This window comes from Scyliorhinus torazame, chromosome 22 (assembly GCF_047496885.1).
Source record: "Scyliorhinus torazame isolate Kashiwa2021f chromosome 22, sScyTor2.1, whole genome shotgun sequence".
Taxonomy (NCBI): domain Eukaryota; kingdom Metazoa; phylum Chordata; class Chondrichthyes; order Carcharhiniformes; family Scyliorhinidae; genus Scyliorhinus; species Scyliorhinus torazame.
The window spans coordinates 89333029-89354786 of record NC_092728.1 but is presented as its reverse complement, the minus strand read 5'-3'; the positions used below and the strand labels follow the sequence as shown (position 1 = coordinate 89354786).

The 21758-nt window shown below is 44.8% G+C and overlaps 1 protein-coding gene across 9 annotated transcripts in view; it reads left to right on the top strand.

The window, feature by feature from the left end:
• Nucleotides 1-21758, top strand: part of LOC140399196 (disabled homolog 2-interacting protein-like) — a 1161885-nt gene that overhangs the window by 1129272 nt on the left and 10855 nt on the right. For 8 of the 9 annotated variants that reach the window (XM_072488541.1, XM_072488540.1, XM_072488549.1 and 5 more), the window contains 2 exons: nt 1901-2056; nt 15537-15739. In XM_072488541.1, the coding sequence (XP_072344642.1) occupies nt 1901-2056; nt 15537-15739 (359 nt within the window). The remainder of the gene's footprint in view (nt 1-1900; nt 2057-15536; nt 15740-21758) is intronic. The other variant, XM_072488542.1, reaches the window with a different exon arrangement.

Here is a 21758-nt window from a genome sequence, read left to right as displayed (position 1 = left end):
TTGCCCGATGCGACCCCCTAACCCACCCACCATTCCCCCCCCCGCCCCAGCCCCAACTCACTGTAAGGGACTCCCCATCACCTCCCCTCACCCCCGCCGATAACTGCTGCTCAAAAAATGCCAGCCTGGTATCCTGGTAATGCCCTGCTGGCAGCAGCACCTAGACACCTTGGTAGTACCAGGCTGGTGACCAGGATACCACCCTGCCCAGAGGGCATGCACCTGAGGGCCTCCAATCCCCTTGGAGATCCCCACGCGTGCCGTTCAATCTGGTCCCAGGTTGTGCAGACCAGCACTGAACGACGCTGGCCTGAGTTCTCTAATGCGAAGGGGGCTAGATCCCAATGCCTTGGTTATCTCAGGGGACTGCATTTTAAAGTGAGCTAGCTGTCTCTAATATGCTGATTTGCCAAAAAGTGGTCCTGGCTTCACATCACAACGTTTCATGAGATTGCTTTAGATCTCGCGAGGCATGGCAAGCCGGGGAGCGGGGTTTCCCGTCATTTACCAGCCATGTTGCGCCATGGATGCAGCATGGCAGGTAGATCGTGCCCAAGGTGTACTCACCTTTCTTGACAAATCGCAGTCTGGTATGTCAGCCAAGTTGCTGTTTAAATCAGGCCATCGTAGCTGCAAAACACGTTTTCAACACTTCACATCCCGCTTTGTTTAGTGAAGTTGCTATGACTTGATTTTTCTCAGGCTTTCTGCTCTGAACTTAAAATTGTGTTTTGGCTCAAGGTGATGTTTTTGATTTGTCACAGTTGGCAGAAGTGCCGGGGTTTCCTCTTTGGGACAAAGTAGCACTGCAATTCTTAGTTATGAGTATAAATTCTCAACTCAAAACTGCCATGATAGTCACTAAATCGGTTGCCTCACTATAGCTACGAGACTGTGGGAAATGGAAATGTGATATTGGTGCAACATGGGGTGATGTTAGGAAGTTGGGGTACGGCACTCTGTGGAGACGATGTAGGGGAAACTTATACTCTACAGCTGGCTGAGGATTCCGTGACCCTCCAACGCAGGGTGCAAAGTGAACAAATAACCTACTTTGCAGTTTTAACAACTCCACCTTGATTCGCATAAAAACCTTCATTCCAATAGTGTTCAGATTAAGAAGATCAGCTGCCTTGTGCTTGCTTTTCCAGTGATCTTGTGTAAACATGAAAAATCTTTCTTGGTGGTTTGCCTTGGCACTTCTCATTTACATTTATTCTTCTTTGCATATTTATTTTTTGCCCGTCATCCACACAGGAAAAATGTGTTTTTTTTAAACCAGTTGCAGCATCCATATTTTTGAATTCATATAAAGACGAAAACTGGACGTTAATGTCTTATTGCCAACAGAGCATACACAAAATAGTGCAGGATAACATGGTGACTGGTAAGATATATGCTTGGCAGGAGTCCTCAATCGGAACAAGTGTATCTTCCGAGGCCAACAGCTTAGCGCCAGGATGAGATGGAAAAGCACATCCTGGCAGCAATTGTAGTTCGAGCATCACTGAAGAGATGCCTAGGAGCAGATTTCAAGCACATAGTCAGGGATAGTGAATGGCATAGAATATTAGATAAAAGAAAAAGAGAATTAAAAAAATAACATTGATACATTGTCCGTGCCAGAAACTCTTTTATCTTGTAAAAAAAGTATTAGATGTTTAGTGGGTGAACTAGTGGCATCTAGCACAATATGTTTTATTATAATAAAGCAAATCTTGGGAAAATTTATCAAGAACCTGGATAAAATCTATATTTTCCTGTAACACAAGAGTTGATCTTAAGAACGTTCCATTGTAACAATAAAAAGTCACAAAATCTACATCTCTACACTTCCTCTGCTTGATCTTTCTTTGTGTAAGATTCAGACACAAGGCTGAGCTTTATCACGCTTTTTTAGGCCCCCTCACCTGCGAATGCCTTGTCCTCAGTGGACCGCACTGCAGCATGGCTGATGAATATGAACATGCAGTTCATAGATGATGAAACAGTGGACCCAGGCTCTAAACGCAGGGACGATGTCAGACCTAAAGAGGAACTTAGCCAGATAGAGAAGGTAAAGACAATTACCAGACAGCTTTAAAGGTGCTGTTTTTCTATTATACAACCTGACTACTTTTTTTCTTGCATATTAAGTCGGACATATATATGATAATTTCAGGTATTTAAATTTTTTGGCTTATGAAACTGTGTTCGGGTTTGCGGAAGGGAAGTCTCATCATTTAAAGTGATGTAATGTTACTGTGTCATATTAGAAAAACGAATATCAAAATGCTGAAAGCACAATTATTCATTTAAAATTGGCTGTTTAAAATTCCAATCTGTTTAATGACAATGTGTGTGCTTCTTAACTCATCTATTTTGCAAGCTATGGTGAATGGGGAGTTAGGTTGTAACATGAAATTACATATTTTCATTAATAGGTAATAAAGAAAGGCTGTTTTTTCTAGCTTAAACAGGAACTTAGGTTTACACAAGTGCAATCAGACTGCTACTCAGCTACGTTGGTCTTTGGTATCAGTTTGAAAACAGAACATTTTTCATGGGTTTCCCTTCATTTTAGCCATTCTGTGTGAATAGACTGAATCTGGCAGCTGAATTGACTTCAGCATACCAGCTCCATTGAGCAGGAGTGCCCATTTTCTGGTTTCAGAACATGAGTTTTGGGGGGAAAGAGAGAGGCATCTTTGGGTGAATCTGAGAACAACATGGGAGACCCTGGAACAAATCAACTGGACTGACTCATCCTGATTGTTGCCATAGAAACAAGAGCAGGCTATTAAACCTCTCCAGTCTGCTCCATTGTTCATTTAGATCATGGCTGATCTGCATCTTAGTTCTATTTACTTACTTTTCTGAGATTTAAAATGGACAATCTCACACCCACTTTAAACTTAGAATCTCAGAGTACCTAGGGAGCAGAAGGTTGCCATTCGGCCCATTGAGTCTGCACCGACCCTCTGAAAGAACACCATACCCAGGCCCACTCCCCTGTCCCATTCCCATAACCCCACCTAACCTTTGGACACTCAGGGGCAATTTATCATGGCCAATCCACCTAACCAGCACATTGTTGTCAACTTCATCTGGTAAAGTTTTGCATTCACTTAGGTCATCTGTATCCCTTTTTTAATGTTCTGCTTCCATCTACACAATTATATGTGGCTTCCTAACTTAGTTTTGGATGCTAAGAGTCTGCCAAAGGACATAAATTGGTTAAGTGAATGGGCACAAATTCAGCCTACGCAGTAGAATATGTGAACTGGTCCACTAGAGCAGGAAGAATAGAAAAGCAGAATATTATCTAAATGGAGAGCAACAGCAAAATGCTGTGGTACAGAAGGATCTGTGAATGCCCTTGTACATGAATCACAAAAACCTTACTCTGAGGTACAGCAAATAATTAGGAAGACAACTGGAATGTTGGCCTTTATTGAAACAGGAGCGGAGTATAAAAGTAAAAGAGTCTTGCTACGAATGTAGAGGGCATTGGTGAGACCGCACCTAGAGTACTGTATGCAGTTTTGTCTCCTTACTTGAGAGATTGTCCTTTGTTCAAGTCATTAATGTATGTGGCAAGGTCCCAAAACAGATCCTTAAAAACACCAGGAGCAGGAATAGGCCATTCAGCCCATCGAGCCTTTTCTGCCATTCAGGAGCATCATGGCTGATCTGATAGTGGCCTTGATTCAACTTCCCATCCAGCATAACCTGTGTCTATCTCAGTCTCGACTCTATTCAATGATTCAACCTCTACATTTCTCTGTGGAAGAGAATTCCTAAGACCAAGCATCCCCTCTTCATCTCTGTCTCAAATGAGGGACTTATTTTTAAACTGTGTCCCATAGTTTGAGATTCCCTCATGAGGGGAAACATCCTCTCACCATGTTCTCTTTCAATACCCCTCAGAATCTTCTGTTCAATATTACCTCTCATTCATCTAAACTCCAATGAGTACAGGCTCAAGCCGCTAAAACTTTCCTCATAAGACAACCCCTTCATTTTCGTCCCAGGAATCAACCTAGTGAACCATCTCTGAACTATTTCCAATGAAAGAATATGTGTCTCCTCAAGTAAGGAAACTAAAACTGCACAGTATTCTAGGTGCAATCTCACCAATGTCCTGTACGGATATAGCAAGATTGCTTTACTTTAATACTCCATCCCTCTTGCAATGAAGGTCAACATTCAATTTGTCTTCCTAATTACTTGCTGTACCTGCATGCTATGTTTTTGTAATTCATGTACAAGGACACTCCGATCCTTTTGTACCACAGCATTCTGCAATCTCTCCATTTAGATACTCTACTTTTCTATTCTTCCTGCCAAAGTAGATAAGTTAAAATTTTCACATGTTATACTCCCTATGCAAACGTTTTGCCCACTCCCTTAACCAATTTTATCCTTTTTAAAACTCTTTATATCTTCCTCACAATTTGTTCTCCCAAATTAGCTTTGTATTATCATCAAATTTCTCCCTTTGTCACAGAGATTGTAAATGGTCGAGGTTCCAGTACTGATAGGCGTCACGTTGGCACAGTGGTTAGCACTGCTGCTTCACAGCGCCAGGGACCCGGGTTCAATTCTGGGTGACTGTGTGAAATTTGCACGTTCTTCCCATCTCTGCGTGGGCTTCCTCCAGGTGCTCCGGTTTCCTCCCTCAGTCCAACGATGTGCAGATTAGGTGGATTGGCCATGCTAAATTACCCCTTAAGTGTCCAAGATGTGCAGGTGAGGTGCGGTTGCAGGATAGGTTGGGGGAGTGCACCGAGAGAGAGTGCTCTTTTGGAGGGTCAGTGCAGATATGATGTTCCAAATGGCCTCCTTCTATACTGTAGGGAATCTATGGATTTCTATGGATATTTGTAGTATTGTACTAGTTAAGTTTGCCAAGCTGCAAATTACCCATTTATCCTGCCTCTGTTTCCTGTTTGTTAGTCAGTCCTCTATCTATACCAATATATCCCCAACACCAAGATCTCTTATCTTGTGCAGTAATATTTTATGTGGCACCTTTAAGATTGGCTTTTGGAAATTCAAATCACTGCATCTAATAAACCGAGGTGGAAGTGTGAGTTGTAAAGAGAATGCAAAATACACCTCAAGTGGATTTGGAAAGGCTAAGTGAGTGGGCAAAGATTTGGCAGATGGAATACAAATGTGGGTCGGAAAAACAGAAATTCAGAATATTTCTTAAATGGAAAGTGTTGAACTTCAAAGGAACTTTTCCATGAGTCACTAAGCTAATATGCAGGTACAGCAAGCAATTAAGGCAAATGGTATGTTGGGCTTTATTATAAGAAGATTTGAGTACAGGGGTAAAGATGTATTACTGCAATTACATACAGCCTTGGTGAGATGACCCCTGGAGTATTGTGTGCAGTTTTGATCTCATTACCTAAGGAAAGATTTACTTGCCATAGAGGGAGAGCACCAAAGGTTCCCCAAATTAATTCCTGGGATGGAGGGATTGTCCTATAAAGGTAAATTAAATGGATTTCACCTTTATTCTCCGGGATTTAAAAAAATGAGAGTTGATTTCATTCAAATATACACAGTTTTTGCAAGACTCGTCAAGGTAGAAGTATGAAAGATGTTCCCCTGGCTGGACAGGGTCGAGAGCCAGAAGGGACCATCTTAGAATAAGGAAAAAGTCATTTAGGACTGAGATGTGGAGGAATTTCTTCACTCAAGAACATGGTGAATCTTTGGAATTCTCTGCCCCAGAGGGCTCTGGAGGCAAAGTATTTTAATATGTTCAAGTCTAAACTAGCTTTCTTCTACAGATTAATGACATCGGGGTAGTGCAGGAAAATGATGTTGAGTAGAAAATCAGCCATGATCTCATTGAATAGCAGAGCGAATGGCCAACTCCTATTTCTTATGTACTAGTCCCACTTTATATACCCTGCTTGTTGCATTCTCAAAGAACTCCAATATATTTGTCAAACTATTTCCCTTTCACAAAGCCATATTGAATCTGCTCAATCATATTATGATTTTACATAAGAACTAGGAACAGGAGTAGGCCATCTGGCCCCTCGAGCCTGCTCCGCCATTTAATGAGATCATGGCTGATCTTTGTGGACTCAGCTCCACTCTCCGGCCCGTACACCATATCCCCGAATCCCTTTATTCTTTAGAAAGGTATCTATCTTTTTCTTAAAAACGTTTAAAGAAGGAGCCTCAACTGCTTCACTGGGCAAGGAATTCCAGAGATTCACAACCCTTTGGGTGAAGAAGTTCCTCCTACACTCCGTCCTAAATCTACTTCCCCTTATTTTGAGGCTATGTCCCCTAGTTCTGCTTTCCCCGACCAGTGGAAACAACCTGCCCACATCTATCCTATCTATTCCCTTCATAATTTTATATGTTTCAATAAGATCTCCCCGCATCCTTCTAAACTCCAATGAGAACAGTCCCAGTCTACTCAACCTCTCGTCATAATCTAATCCCCTCAACTCTGAGATCAACCTAGTGAATCTCCTCTGCACTCCCTCCAGTGCCAATATGTCCTTTCTCAGGTAAGGAGACCAAAACTGAACACAATACTCCAGATGCGGCCTCACCAACACCATATACAATTGCAGCATAACCTCCCTAGTCTTGAACTCCATCCCTCTAGCAACGAAAGACAAAACTCGATTAGCCTTCTTAATCACCTGTTGCACCTGCACACCAACTTTTTGCGACTCGTGCACCAGCACACCCAGGTCCCTACTGCACAGCAGCATGTTTTAACATCTTACCGTTTAAATAATAATACATTCTGCTGTTATTCCTCCCAAAATGGATAGCCTCACACTTGGCAATATTGAATTCCATCTGCCAGACCCTAGCCCATTCACCTAACCTATCCAAATCCTTCTGCAGACTTCCGGTATCCTCTGCACCTTTTGCTTTACCACTCATCTTAGTGTCGTCTGCAAACTTTGACACATTGCACTTGGTCCCCAACTCCAAATCGTCTATGTAAATTGTGAACAACTGCGGGTCCAACACTGATCCTTGAGGGATCCCACTAGTTACAGGTTGCCAACCAGAGAAACACCCATTTATCTCCACTCTCTGCTTTCTGTTAGTTAACCAATCCTCTACCCATGCTACCACTTTACCCTCAATGCCATGCATCTTTAGTTTATGCAGCAACCTTTTGTGTGGCACCTTGTCAAAAGCTTTCTGGAAATCCAGATATACCACATCCATTGGCTCCCCGTTATCTCCTGCACTGGTAACGTCCACAAAAAATTCTACCAAATTAGTCAGACACGACCTACCCTTTGTGAACCTATGCTGCGTCTGCCCAATGGGACAATTTCCCTCCAGGTGCCTTGCTATTTCCTCCTTAATGATAGATTCCAGCATTTTCCCTACAACCGAAGTTAAGCTTACCGGCCTATAATTACCCGCTTTCTGCCGACCACCTTTTTTAAACAGTGGTGTCACGTTTGCTACTTTCCAATCCTCTGGGACCACCCCAGAGTCTAGTGAATTTTGATAAATTATCACTAGTGCGTTTACAATTTCCCTCGCCATCTCTTTTAACACTCTGGGATGCATCCCATCAGGGCCAGGAGACTTGTCTACCTTTAGCCCCATTAGCTTGCCCAATACTGCCTCCTTAATGATTACAATCATCTCAAGGTCGTCACCTATCATATCTTTATTTCCATCAGTCACTGGTATGTTATTTGTGTCCTCCACCGTGAAGACTGACCCAAAAAACCTGTTCAGCTCCTCAGCCATTTCCCCTCCTCCTATTATTAAATCTCCCTTCTCATCTTCCAAAGGACCAATATTTAAGCCACTCTTTTTTGTCTTATATATTTGTAGAAGCTTTTACGATCTGCTTTTATGTTCTGAGCCAGTTTACTTTCATAGTCTACCTTACTCTTCTTTATAGCTTTTTTAGTAGCTTTCTGTTGTCCCCTAAAGACGTCCCAGTCCTCTAGTCTCCCACTAATTTTTGCCACTTTGTATGTTTTTTCCTTCAATTTGATACTCTCCCTCACCTCCTTAGATATCCACGGTCGATTTTTCCCCTTTCTACCGTCTTTTTTGTCGGTATGAACCTTTTCTGAACACTGTGAAAGATCGCTCGGAAGGTTCTCCACTGTTCCTCAACTGCTTCACCATGAAGTCTTTGCTCCCAGTCTACCTTAGCTAGTTCTTCTCTCATCCCATTGTAATCGCCTTTGTTTAAGCACAAAACACTAGTGTTTGATTTTACCTTGTCATCCTCCAACTGTATTTTAAATTCCACTATATTATGGTCGCTCCTTCCAAGAGGATCCCGAACTATGAGATCATTAATCAATCCTGCCTCATTACACATGACCAGATCTAGGACCGCTTGTTCCCTTGTAGGTTCCATTACATACTGTTCCAGGAAATTATCCAGGGCATATTCTATAAACTCCTCCTCAAGGCTGCCTTTACCAACCTGGTTAAACCAATCGATATGCAGATTAAAATCTCCCATGATAACCGCTGTACCATTTCTACATGCATCCGTTATTTCTTTGCTTATTGCCTGCCCTACCATTCTGTTACTATTTGGTGGCCTATGGACTACTCCTATCAGTGACCTTTTCGCCTTACTATTCCTGATTTCCACCCAAATTGATTCAACCTTGTCCTCCATAGCACCAATATCATCCCTTACTATTGCCCGGATGCCATCCTTAAACAACAAAGCTACACCACCGCCCTTACCGTCCATTCTATCCTTTCGTATAGTCTGATACCCTTGGGTATTTAACTCCCAGTCGTGACCATCTTTTAAACATGTTTCAGTAATGGCCACTAAATCATAGTCATTCACGATGATTTGCGCCATCAACTCATTTACCTTATTTCGTATACTACGAGCATTCAAGTAAAGTACACTTATGCTGTTTTTTATGTCTTTGTTATGAATCCTAACACCTTGATCAGTAACTTTTCGCAAATTATTTTTCCTCTTACCCTTTCTCCTAATTTTCCTGGTCTTTGAACCCATATCTCTACATAATAACCTGTCACGTAACCTGCTGCCTTGATCTCCATTAACCATTATACTGTCCATAGCTTTACACTTCCCTTCCCCCCAACTTGCTAGTTTAAAGTCCTTGTGACCAACCTATTTATCCTATTCGCTAGAACACTGGTCCCAGAATGGTTCAGGTGAATACCGTCCCAACGGTACAGGTCCCTCCTGCCCCAGTACTGATGCCAATGCCCCATGAAATGGAATCCCTCTTTCCCGCACCACTCCTTTAGCCACGTGTTAACTTCCCTAATTTTCTCAACCCGTTCTTTAATTTAGTCCCTAGTGTTTGATAATCCCCAAACAGGTCCTCTTTCCTAGTCTTACCTATGTTGTTAGTCCCAACGTGGACCACAACAACTGGATCCTCCCTCTCCCTCTCCAAAATCCTTTCAAACCGATCAGAGATGTCCCTCACCCTGGCACCGGGCAGGCAACATACCATGCGGGACTCACGATCTGGCTTACAAAGGATGCCATCAATCCCCCTAATTATAGAATCCCTACAACTACCACTTGTCTTTTTGCTCCCCCCTCTTGAATGGCTTCCTGTACCACGGTGCAGTGGTCAGTCAACGCATCCTCCCTACAGCCCTCTTCCTCATCCACACAGGGAGCAAGTACCTCATACCTGTTGGACAAGGTCAAGGGCTGAGGCTCCTCAACTCCTAAACTCAGGATCCCCCTACCTGCCTCCCTTGCAGTCACACCACTCTGTCCCTGACCACTGTCCGAATTAACAGTACTTATTCTACCAGGTGTGACTGCCTCCTGAAACAAAGCGTCCAGGTAATTTTCCCCCTCCCTGATGTGCCGCAGTGTGTGCAGCTCGGTCTCCAGCTCATCAATTCTGAGCCGAAGTTCCTCGAGCAGCCAACACTTGCTGCAGATGTGGTCACTGACGGTCTCAATGGGATCCACCAGTTCCATCATCATACAGCAACAGCACATCACCTGTCCAGCCATATTCAATTAGTTAATTAATTTAAATAATTTTTAAAAAATATAACCTCAAGGATAAATCCGAACACAAACAAAAACACAGCCCTCTCTCGCCACTCACCCGAACTCAGTCACTCACCTAAACTCAGATGCACTCTGTTCCAATCAGCACTCAGTCACTCACCTAAACTCAGATGCACTCTGTTCCAGTCAGCACTCAGTCACTCACCTAAACTCAGATGCACTCTGTTCCAATCAGCACTCCGTGACTAAAGGCGCTCCTGCCACACCTTTTGTGCACTCACCTCTCCCAGCACTGTCCCGGCTCTCTCCTCCCGCGCTTTTAAAATCTCCCGGCTCTCTCCTCCCGCGCTGTTTTCGCTGCCCCGGCTCTCTCCTCCCGCGCTGTTTTCGCTGCCCCGGCTCTCTCTCCTCTCGCGCTGTTCTCGCTGTCCCGGCGCTCTCCCGCACTTTTTAAATCTCCCGTCTCTCTCCTCCCGCGCTGTTTTCGCTGTCCCGGCTCTCTCTCCTCTCGCACGGTTTTCGCTGTCCCGGCTCTCTCTCCTCTCGCGCTGTTCTCGCTGTCCCGGCTCTTTCCTCCCGCGCTTTTTAAATCTCCCGGCTCTCTCCTCCCGCGCTGTTTAAATCTCCCGGCTCTCTCCTCCTGCGCTGTTTTCGCTGTCCCGGCTCTCTCTCCTCTCGTGCTGTTTTCGCTGTCCCGGCTCTCTCTCCTCTCGCGCTGTTTTTCTAAATGTCCTGCTACTATCTCCTTAATAATGGATTCTAGCATTTTCCTCATAACAGATATTAGACTAACTGGCCTGTGGTTCCCTGCTTTCTGCCTCCTTCCTGTCTTGTATAGTTGTTTTCCAATCCATTTGGACCTCTCCATAATGTAGGGAATTTTGGAACATTACAACCAACACATTCCCAGCTCTGCAACCACAAGATGCTAGGATGCAGGCCATCAGGTCCGGGGGACTGTGTCAACCTTTGGTCCCAGTACTTTTTTCTAGTGATCATGATTATTTTTACATTTCTCACCCTTAAGCCCTGTTTTATTCTATCCAAAGTATCTGCCATTTTCTTGTTTCCCATTATTAATTCCCCAGGTTACACTCTAAGGGCCCACTCACTTTGACTACTCTTTTCCTTTTTAAATACCTGGGTTTTTAAAAAACTCTGTTTTCACATTTCTTGCTTGTTTTCTTTCATATTCCAATTTCTCATTTTTTCCTTTTAGATGTCCTTTGCTGCTTTCTAAAATGTTACCAATCATCCGGGCTACCACTAATTTTGAAAGTATTGTACATCATTTCTTTTAATTTGATACCATCCATAGCTTACTTAGTTAACCACGGATGGTGTATCCTTCTCATAGGGTCTTTCTTTCTCAATGGAATATATCTTTGTTGAGAGTTCTGAAATATCATCTTGAATGTCTGCCATAGCTGAATACCATCTTACCTTTTAACCTGTTTTCTAATTCCGCTTTAGCTTTGTTCCATTATAATTTGCTTTATTTAAGTTTAAGACACTAGTTTCAGATCCACATTTGTCACACTCAAAAGGAATATGAAACTCTTTCATGTTGTGATCACTCCTACCAAGAGGATCCTTTGCTATGAGATCATTAATTAATCCTGTCTCATTACAGAATAGCTGATCTAAAATAGCTATGACTAACTGACATGCAATTTACGACCTGGGTGGAAACCATTGGGTCCTGGAGAATTGTCTATTTCAACATTGTCTCCATTACCATTTCTAAACATATCAGGATGTAAATTGCAAACTTCCCAGTGTTGGATTTGTGGGGTACTCTAAAGATGTGCTTGGAATTCCTCTTGAAACTTTACATGTAAGGGTTTGCACTGCAATGGCATAGAAATGCTAACCACAACCTCTGATGCACCCCCCCCCTCCCCCCCCGGCCTCTGGCACTCCCCGTCTCCGATCCCCCGCCGATCTCCAACTCCCCCGACATCCAACTGCTTCCCCGCCGTGACTCTCCCGACCATCTTCTTATCTTCTCCCTGGCCTGTCAATTTCACTGCGCCCTTTAAATTTAGCTGCTTTCAGACAGCCAGTGCTGTAACAAAAAAAGGGAGAGGGGTCATGGCCTTCTTGAATCCACCAGAGCTGAACTGTACTGGGGCCTGCAAAGACTCTTTCAGTGCAGGACCCAAACAGTTCCAGGCGTCGTAAGTTTCAGTGCAGGTTTCAAGAGCAGATAAGTGCGCATTAAATTCTTCTAATTACTGCAGGCCATTCTTTCCAACGCTAGCTATGGCCCATAAAACCCACTAAGTCCTTAATATAGTTTTAGTTCACTTGTATCACTGGTAATTTGTCCATTTCTGCAACTGTAAAAACTGTAAATATACTCATTGATAAAGTCTGTTATTTTCTTATTGCCCATTTTAGTTTAGCCTGGGATGGTCTTTAATGGGTCTATATTTTATTTTAGTGCTGTCTCTTAACAGATTTATAAAGCATTTGCTGTTAGCTTTCATATCTCGTGTATGCTCTTTTTCATATTCCCATCTTGTACCTCTTATTTATATCTTTTTTTTTTAAATTTATTCTCCTTTTTCACGTTTTCTCCCACATTTACACCCATCAACAATAAACAATAATCAACAAGATATGTCAATCCCCATAATAACAACGATCCCATCCGCCCACCAACCCCCAAACCTCAACCCGCCTGTTTACATAAACAAATGACAAAAAGGAATCAGGGATTACCCGTAGTCACCCTTAATCTACACGGCTCTCCAACCCCCCCACCCAACGCCATCCAGCCTCTAAGAGAGTACCGTACATGATACCCCAAAGTTGTACCCCCCCCCCCCCCCCCCCAAGTCTCCAGCTCCTCCCGTCCACTGCCTCTTGTAAAACTCCTCCTCCCAACCTCGGTTCCCTCCCACAACCTCGGTTCCCTCCTCCCAACTTTCCACCTCGGCTAGACCACTCGGACCCTGTTCTGTCAGGCTCCAATGGCCGCAGCCCCTTCCCCCACCTCACTCCCGTTCACTGGCCGGCTTAAACCGGCCAGCGTGGAGGCTCCCACCCGGGTCCCTTTCCCCCTTGCCCAGCCCTAGGAAAGCCCAAAGATCCCCTTTTAGCACACAAACCCCGCATATCCACCTACACCCCAAAGATCCCTCCTTTCGAGTGAAAGTCCCGTCCCTTCCCTTGTCCAAATATATGCAACATTTGCTCCTTTAGCCTCTACACCCACGCGCAGTGATACAAAAAAAAAGAAGTAAATACAGTCATGAGGTTACATCGGCACATGACCATTCCTCAATTTGTCAGTTCTGCCACAGACTTTCTGCCTTCGCAAACTCCTCCGCTGCTTCCGCCGTTCCAAAATAAAAGTCCCTGAGCTTGTAAGTCACCCTCAGCTTCGCTGGATATACAGTGCCGCACCGCACCTTGCTAATGTACAGTGCCCTCTTCACCCGGTTGAAGGCAGCCCGCCTCCTCGCCAGCTCCACCGTAAAGTCCTGGTATACACGTATACCATCTCCAGCCCACTGCACCACCCGCTTCTGCTTGGCCCAGCTCAGGACCTTCTCCTTCACACTGCACCTACGGAAGCATAGAGTCACTGCCCTTGGCGGCTCACTCGCCTTTGGTACAGGCCTCCACGACCGATGAGCCCGATCCAGTTCATATCGGGAGGGGTCCTCCCCATCCCCCAGTAGTTTTGCCAGCATCGCGGCAAAATACTCAGTCGGCTTCGGTCCTTCAACTCCTTCGGGCAGCCCCACGACCCTCAAATTCTGTCGCCTGGATCTGTTTTCCAGATCTTCCATTTTTCCTCGCAGATTCTTGTTCGTGTCCATCACCTTCCGCATCTCCTTCCCCATCGAGGCAAGTTGATCACCGTGCTGCAATACCGTCTCCTCCACTTCCTTCAGCGCCTCCCCTTGCTCTCGCACCTCCGCCACTGCGCTCGCCACCGCCGTCTTCACCGGGGAAACCGCCTCCTCCACCAGCACACTCAAAACCTCCCTCATCTCCTTCCTCACCATCTCCATACATTTCTCAATCTGCGCCAACTGCTTTTGGAATTCCGCAGCCATCACCTTAGTTAACTCTTCAGCCGTAAGCACTGCGGCCTCCCCTGGTGCTCCAGCCTCCATTTTCTTTGTTGACCCCGTGGTGACCTTTCCCCTCTCCAACGGACTTTCAGCCGCTTTTTTCCCTGCCGTTTTTTGGGTGTTTTTCGACATCCTTCTTCTCCTTGCGCTATCTCCCGACTTTTACTCCCGTCACTGGCCCTAGGACCGGGCGTTACTCCCCGAAAATGCCGTTCCCGAACGGGAGCCCTCCAATGTGTTTTATTTATATCTTTGATGTTGTTTCATTTTATCTTACATTTGTGTAAGCTTTTCATTTAGTTTTATACTGCCTTTATTGGCCATAATTTTCTAACAACACAAGTAGCGCCTTTGCCTTTAAGGGATATTTACTGGTTTTGTGTTCTACAGAATGCCTACTTGAATATTTCCCACTATTTGTCCAGACGTTTACTAAAATTCTTCCCACTGTTTCAGTATTCATCAAATCTGATTCATTGCAGTGTGTCTGAATTGGAGACTGAAAACTTGGCATTCTTATGAATGAACATTCCTCCTAAAATAAAATACATCATTTTGGTAGAATTATGTGGAGATGGTAGCACACTGCAATGGTGGCTACTTCCTACCCAAAGAGTTGTATTCTCTTTTTAAGCTTTAAAAAAAAATTTCACCATTAATTTCAAATGGCTTGCATCAGCTGTGTACGCGTAAAATGGCAGACTGCTGAAATAGATGCTGTATTACCGACCCACTGCTTATCTGAACAGTGCCCATTATTGATGCACAAGCTGTTTTACCTGGAGGGGTGAATGATGCATTTTATATTCATTACAAATTTCGAGAAGCCAATACTACATAGTCATTAAGCATGTTTGATACAGTGAGCTGAAGCCATCCCCAAAAGCAAGTAGGAATGGAGTAATTTACTTTGGAAGGACTTGAAGCTGGTTCTAACAGAATTAAAGCAGCATTTATAAAGTGATTTCGGATTAATAGCTTTAAGTTGACCCGCAAAAATCACTAACTGGTGGTTGCTTTGCACTATGCGGTTATTTTCCATGTGTCTCAAAGTCACAACCAATCAAACAGGTAACAGAATTCGCTTTTATCTCTTATTGTGCATATTGTTTCATTTAATTTTTAAAAATCCTTAATTCTCCTTTAGATCCACTATTTGCAACCCAAGTCTCCACAAACACATTTAAATACTTATTAAAATATTATGTCGAAAATAATGTAACTGGATTATTTTTTCACAAATGTATTGGTGACATTGTTGAAGTTTAGTGGCCCCTTGATCTAAATGCAGTGTAGTCTAGAAATGTTAATCGGATTGTGGTTTAATTATCTGGCAAGCCAGTTGAATGGACATGTGTCGTTTTTAAATGGTAAAACAAGTTAGATTTTTCAGCGGTATTGTAATGAAACTAAAAATACCTCCTCCCTTAAACGTGATGTCTTTCCATCAGTATCAGCAGGATATTGCCATACTTCAGGATAAACTGAGGGCATCCAATCGGAAGCTGGAGGAATACGAGGTGCATTTAAAGAACCAAGAGGATCAAGCACAAAAGATGATGCTGGAGTACCAAGCCAGGCTGGAGGAAGGTGAGGAACGACTTCGGAGGCAACAGGAAGACAAGGATGTGCAAATGAAAGGCATTATCAGCAGGTATGCAGCCAACCATCTGTTTTGCCTGGGGTAATTTCTAATCTAGTGCAGTCTTGTACACAGTGCATGAACTAAGTATTGATGTTGACACTGAGTCCAATTACCAGTGAATATCTTCAAACTCCTAAGTCATTTGATGTTCAAGGATTTTACTGAACAAATATTTCCTTGGGAAATTGCAGATCTGGTTAGTTTCATGTTACCGAAAAATATTTGAAGGTATGTATTCTGAAAGCCCCAATAAGCACTATCCTTGAGTTAAGATGATGTGAGCAGAGTCAAAAATGTGCCCATCGAGTTACAGAAGTCAGTTGGGGATGTAATGCCTATCCCTGGCCTTACAAAATGGTTGAATGTTGTGCATTCTATACCTTTCAGAGTTACCGGGGCAGTAGGATACTCGTTGAATCACCTACAAGGCAGTCTGGAGGAAGTGCAAGGGGGTAGGCTGGTTAATAACCAATTAGTGGCCTTCATGGGAGTGGGGGCCGAAATCCAGCCCTTTGTTGTGTCTGTCTGCATGTGTGTGGGTGGGTGGAGGATATGTTATAGTATTACTTTAAGACTCGTTTGGGTATACTGGAGTAGAACACAGCCACTGGCTCAGGCGGGCCAGCATGTATCAGTGACGGTCCCCAGCTGGATAAATGGGGAAGTTAGTGACAAAAAAACATCCGGCTGCAAAAGCACGCACCAACTACAAACAAAAACTGGTAGTTGATATGAAGGGTGCTTAACCAGCATTGCAGAGACCCCATGTAACATGTGAAAAGCTGAAAGGGATGGAGTGGAGGAGATTTCTCTACCTGGTACTATTTCTACTCCATAGCGTTCAAGGCTATGGGCAAAGGTCTGGCAAATGGGATTAGGTGGGCTGGTCAGGGCCTTTTACGCATCGGTGCAGGTTCGATGGGCCGAAGGGCCCCTTCTGCACTGTAGTATTCTGTGATTCTATCAGATAGCACTCACTTAATACACAACTAAGCTAATCAAGACAGATTTTGAATAGTGTTGATAGGTTTCCAGCCCAAATTCACCAGGACGAAGCAGAAATGCATACCCAATCTTTAAAGGAGCTGCCTTTGTGGCGGATTTACTGTGGAACAGTGGTTGGCACTGTTGCCTCACAGCTCCACAGACCGGGTTTAATTCTGGACTCGGGTGACTGGCTATGTGGAGCTTGCACTTTCTCCCCGTGTCCATGTGGGTTTCCTCCGGGTGCTCCGGTTTTCTCCCACAGTCCAAAGGTGTGCAGGTTAGATGGATTGGCCATGCTAAATTGATGCATAGTGTCCAAAAGGTTAAGCTGGGTGACGGGGATAGGGTGGAAGTCTGGGCTTAAGTAGGGTGTTCTCTCCAAGGGCTGGTGCAGACTCGATGGGCCAAATGGTCTCCTTCTGCACTGTAGGAATTCTATGAAATAAACCGTGCCTTGGCACAGAGTCCCAGAGCACACAAGGCCGCAAAAGGCAGGTCAAGTCTGACAAATTAATTGCAACCTGCCAACGAAAAGCAAAGTCACCTTTGTCTGCTGCATAATGTGTGCGTGCGCAAGGGAGTCATGGTATAAATCAAGATGACATTTACTGGTATCCTTGGCAAAGCTAGACCCGAGAATGTGAGTTTGGCATGGTCTAAGATTGCTACATTTTGTGTTAAAAAAGGTTTCTAGTTGTGTATGTCAGATCCTCACAGGTGTAGCATTTGGTCCGAGGATGTATCGAGGTCACGAGGTGAGAAGGGCTACGAGTGGAAAATGGTCACCATCCGTTCCTCTTAGCTTCACAACAACACTTTGCCACAATTTGTCCTGTACCACCGGCTCCAACCCCCCCAATTCCCTCGTCCCCAGTATCCGGCCCTCCTAAGGCCGCAGGAACCCCGGCCCCCTAAGGCTCCGGGAACCCTCTCTATCCCTCCCAGAAGGCCCTGGCCTAGGAACCTTAGCGCCCCCCCCCCCCCCCCCCCCCATTCAAGGCCCTGGAAATCCCCTCCCCCCATGGCTCTGGGACCCTGCCTCTAAACCTCAGGATCCCCATTCCTTCTATGTCCAGGATACCCTACTCCTCCACCCTGCCTATTTCTCTCTCTTCCCCCCCCCCCACCAAGACCCAGGGAAATCCACCCCACTTAATGCCCGGGACTCTCCCCCCTCAAGGCCCAGGTCTCTTCCATATGCACCAACTTACAAAATGCATCATGCATTTTACAAAAACACTTTTAATAACCATACATCGTGGACGGGATTCTCCCTTCTGAGGACTAATTCCCCACGCCTGCCAGAAAACAGGCGTGAATCACTCCGGACTTTTCCTCAAAGGTCCGGAGTGATTCTCTGTTTTCCAGGGGGCTAGCAGAGCCCCGGCGTGCGTCCCACAGTTCTGGCTAGCCAGTCCGCGCATGCGCCCGGCAGCCCACCGTAATGTTTGGGCACCCGCCAGCGATGTTTGCCGCCGTGGCGGGAGCCGCTGCACTGCAGATGGCCCTTAGGCAGCGTCGACGCAGGCAGCTCAGTGCAGATGACCACCACATCGATGGGGATGCACAGGATAAGGATACCAATCATGATGGGGTGCAGGAGGAGGAGGAGGAGCAAGTGGTGGTGCCAGGGCGCCGGAGGCACCCCATGAGGCCTCGAGTGTACCATCACTGCACGTCCTTCGAGGACCTGCCGGACAGGGCATGCAGGAGGAGACGCCGGATGAGTAGGGAGACCGTCGCACATATATGCCACCTCATGGCACAACGTGGAACGGGGAAAGTACACGCTATCTCGGTGGCCGTCAAGGTGACGGTTGCCCTCAACTTTTACGCGACGGGGTCATTCCAGGCGCCGAGTGTAGACCTGTCCGGTATCTCCCAGGCATCGGTGCATCCGAGCAGTCACCAATGCCCTGTATGCCATCGCCGACCGGTACATCCAGTTTCCAAAGGACCGCGCCCGGGCAGCGGGATTCGCCTCCGTGGCCAGGATACCAATGGTCCAGGGGGTGATTGATGGGGTGCACGTTGCCATCCATCATCGGAGAACAGGGACGTGTTCATGAACAGAAAGGGGACCTACTCCATGAACATTCAGGTGGTCTGCGTAAATGAGTTGATGGCGCAAATCATCGTTTTCCACTGGTCGGGGAAAGCAGAACTAGGGGACATAGCCTCAAAATAAGGGGAAGTAGATTTAGGACTGAGTTTAGGAGGAACTTCTTCACCCAAAGGGTTGTGAATCTATGGAATTCCTTGCCCAGTGAAGCAGTTGAGGCTCCTTCATTAAATGTTTTTAAGATAAAGATAGATAGTTTTTTGAAGAATAAAGGGATTAAGGGTTATGGTGTTCGGGCCGGAAAGTGGAGCTGAGTCCACAAAAGATCAGCCATGGTCTCATTGAATGGTGGAGCAGGCTCGAGGGGCCAGATGGCCTACTCCTGCTCCTAGTTCTTATGTTCTTATGAATGACTATGATTTAATGGCCATTACTGAAACATGGTTAAAGGATGGTCACGACTGGGAGTTAAATATCCCAGGGTATCAAACTATTCGGAAGGACAGAGTGGATAGTAAGGGAGGTGGTGTAGCTCTGTTATTTAAGGATGACATCCGGGCAATAGTAAGAGATGACATCGGTGCTATGGAGGATAAGGTTGAATCAATTTGGGTGGAAATCAGGAATAGTAAGGCGAAAAAGTCACTGATAGAATTAGTCTATAGGCCACCAAATAGTAACATTATGGTGGGGCAGGCAATAAACAAGGAAATAACGGATGCATGTAGAAATGGTACAGCAGTTATCATGGGGGATTTTAATCTACATGTCGATTGGTTTAACCAGGTCGGTCAAGGCAGCCTTGAGGAGGAGTTTATAGAATGTATCCGCGATAGTTTCCTAGAACAGTATGTAATGGAATCTACGAGGGAACACGCGGTCCTAGATCTGGTCCTGTGTAATAAGACAGGATTGATTAATGATCTCATAGTTGGAGATCCTCTCGGAAGGAGCGATCACAATATGGTGGAATTTAAAATACAGATGGAGGGTGAGAAGGTAAAATCAAACACTAATGTTTTGTGCTTAAACAAAGGAGATTACAATGGGATGAAAGAAGAACTAGCTAAGGTAGACTGGGAGCAAAGTCTTTATGGTGAAACAGTTGAGGAACAGTGGAGAACCTTCCAAGCGATTTTTCACAGTGCTCAGCAAAGGTTTATACCAACAAAAAGGAAGGACGGTAGAAAGAGGGAAAATCGACCGTGGATATCTAAGGAAATAAGGGAGAGTATCAAATTGAAGGAAAAAGCATACAAAGTAGCAAAGATTACTGGGAGACTAGAGGACTGGGAAATCTTTAGGGGGGCAATAGAAGGCTACTAAAAAAGCTATAAAGAAAGAGTAAGATAGATTGTGAGAGTAAACTTGCTCAGAATATTAAAACAGATAGTAAAAGTTTCTACAAATATATGAAAAAAGAGTGGCTAAGGTAAATATTGGTCTTTTAGAGGATGAGAAGGGAGATTTAATAATGGGGAGATGAGGAAATGGCTGAGGAACTGAACAGGTTTTTTGGGTCGGTCTTCACAGTGGAAGACACAAATAACATGCCAGTGACTGATAGAAATGAGGCTATGACAGGTGAGGACCTTGAGATGATTGTTATCACTAAGAAGGTAGTGATGGGCAAGCTAATGGGGCTAAAGGTAGACAAATCTCCTGGCCCTGATGGAATGCATCCCAGAGTGCTAAAAGAGATGGCTAGGGAAATTGCAAATGCACTAGTGATAATTTTCCAAAATTCACTAGTCTCTGGGGTGGTCCCGGCGGGTTGGAAATTAGCAAACGTGACACCACTGTTTAAAAAAGGAGGTAGTCAGAAAGCGGGTAATTATAGGCCAGTGAGCTTAACTTCAGTAGTAGGGAAGATGCTGGAATCTATCATCAAGGAAGAAATAGCGAGGCATCTGGATGGAAATTGTCCCATTGGGCAGACACAGCATGGGTTCATAAAGGGCAGGTCGTGCCCAACTAATTTAGTGGACTTTTTTGAGGACATTACCAGTGCGGTAGATAACGGGGAGCCAATGGATGTGGTAGATCTGGATTTCCAGAAAGCCTTTGACAAGGTGCCACACAAAAGGTTGCTGCATAAGATAAAGATGCATGGCATTAAGGGGAAAGTAGTAGCATGGATAGAGGATTGGTTAATTAATAGAAAGCAAAGAGTGGGGATTAATGGGTGTTTCTCTGGTTGGCAATCAGTAGCCAGTGGTGTCCCTCAGGGATCAGTGTTGGGCCCACAATTGTTCACAATTTACATAGATGATTTGGAGTTGGGGACCAAGGCAATGTGTCCCAGTTTGCACACGACACTAAGATGAGTGGTAAAGCAAAAAGTGCAGAGGATACTGGAAGTCTGCAGAGGGATTTGGATAGGTTAAGTGAATGGGATAGGGTCTGGCAGATGGAATACAATTTTGACAAATGTGAGGTTATCCATTTTGGTAGGAATAACAGCAAAAGGGATTATTATTTAAATGATAAAATATTTAAAAATGCTGCTGTGCAGAGAGACCTGGGTGTGCTAGTGCATGAGTCGCAAAAAGTTGGTTTACAGGTGCAACAGGTGATTAAGAAGGGAAATGGAATTTTGCCCTTCATTGCTAGAGGGATGGAGTTTAAGACTAGGGAGGTTATGCTGCAATTGTATAAGGTGTTAGTGAGGCCACACCTGGAGTATTGTGTTCAGTTTTGGTCTCCTTACCTGAGAAAGGATGTACTGGCGCTGGAGGGTGTGCAGAGGAGATTCACTAGGTTAATCCCAGAGCTGAAGGGGTTGGATTACGAGGAGAGGTTGAGTAGACTGGGACTGTACTCGTTGGAATTTAGAAGGATGAGGGGGGATCTTATAGAAACATATAGAATTATGAAGGGAATAGATAGGATAGATGCGGGCAGGTTGTTTCCACTTGCGGGTGAAAGCAGAACTAAGGGGCATAGCCTCAAAATAAGGGGAAGTAGATTTAGGACTGA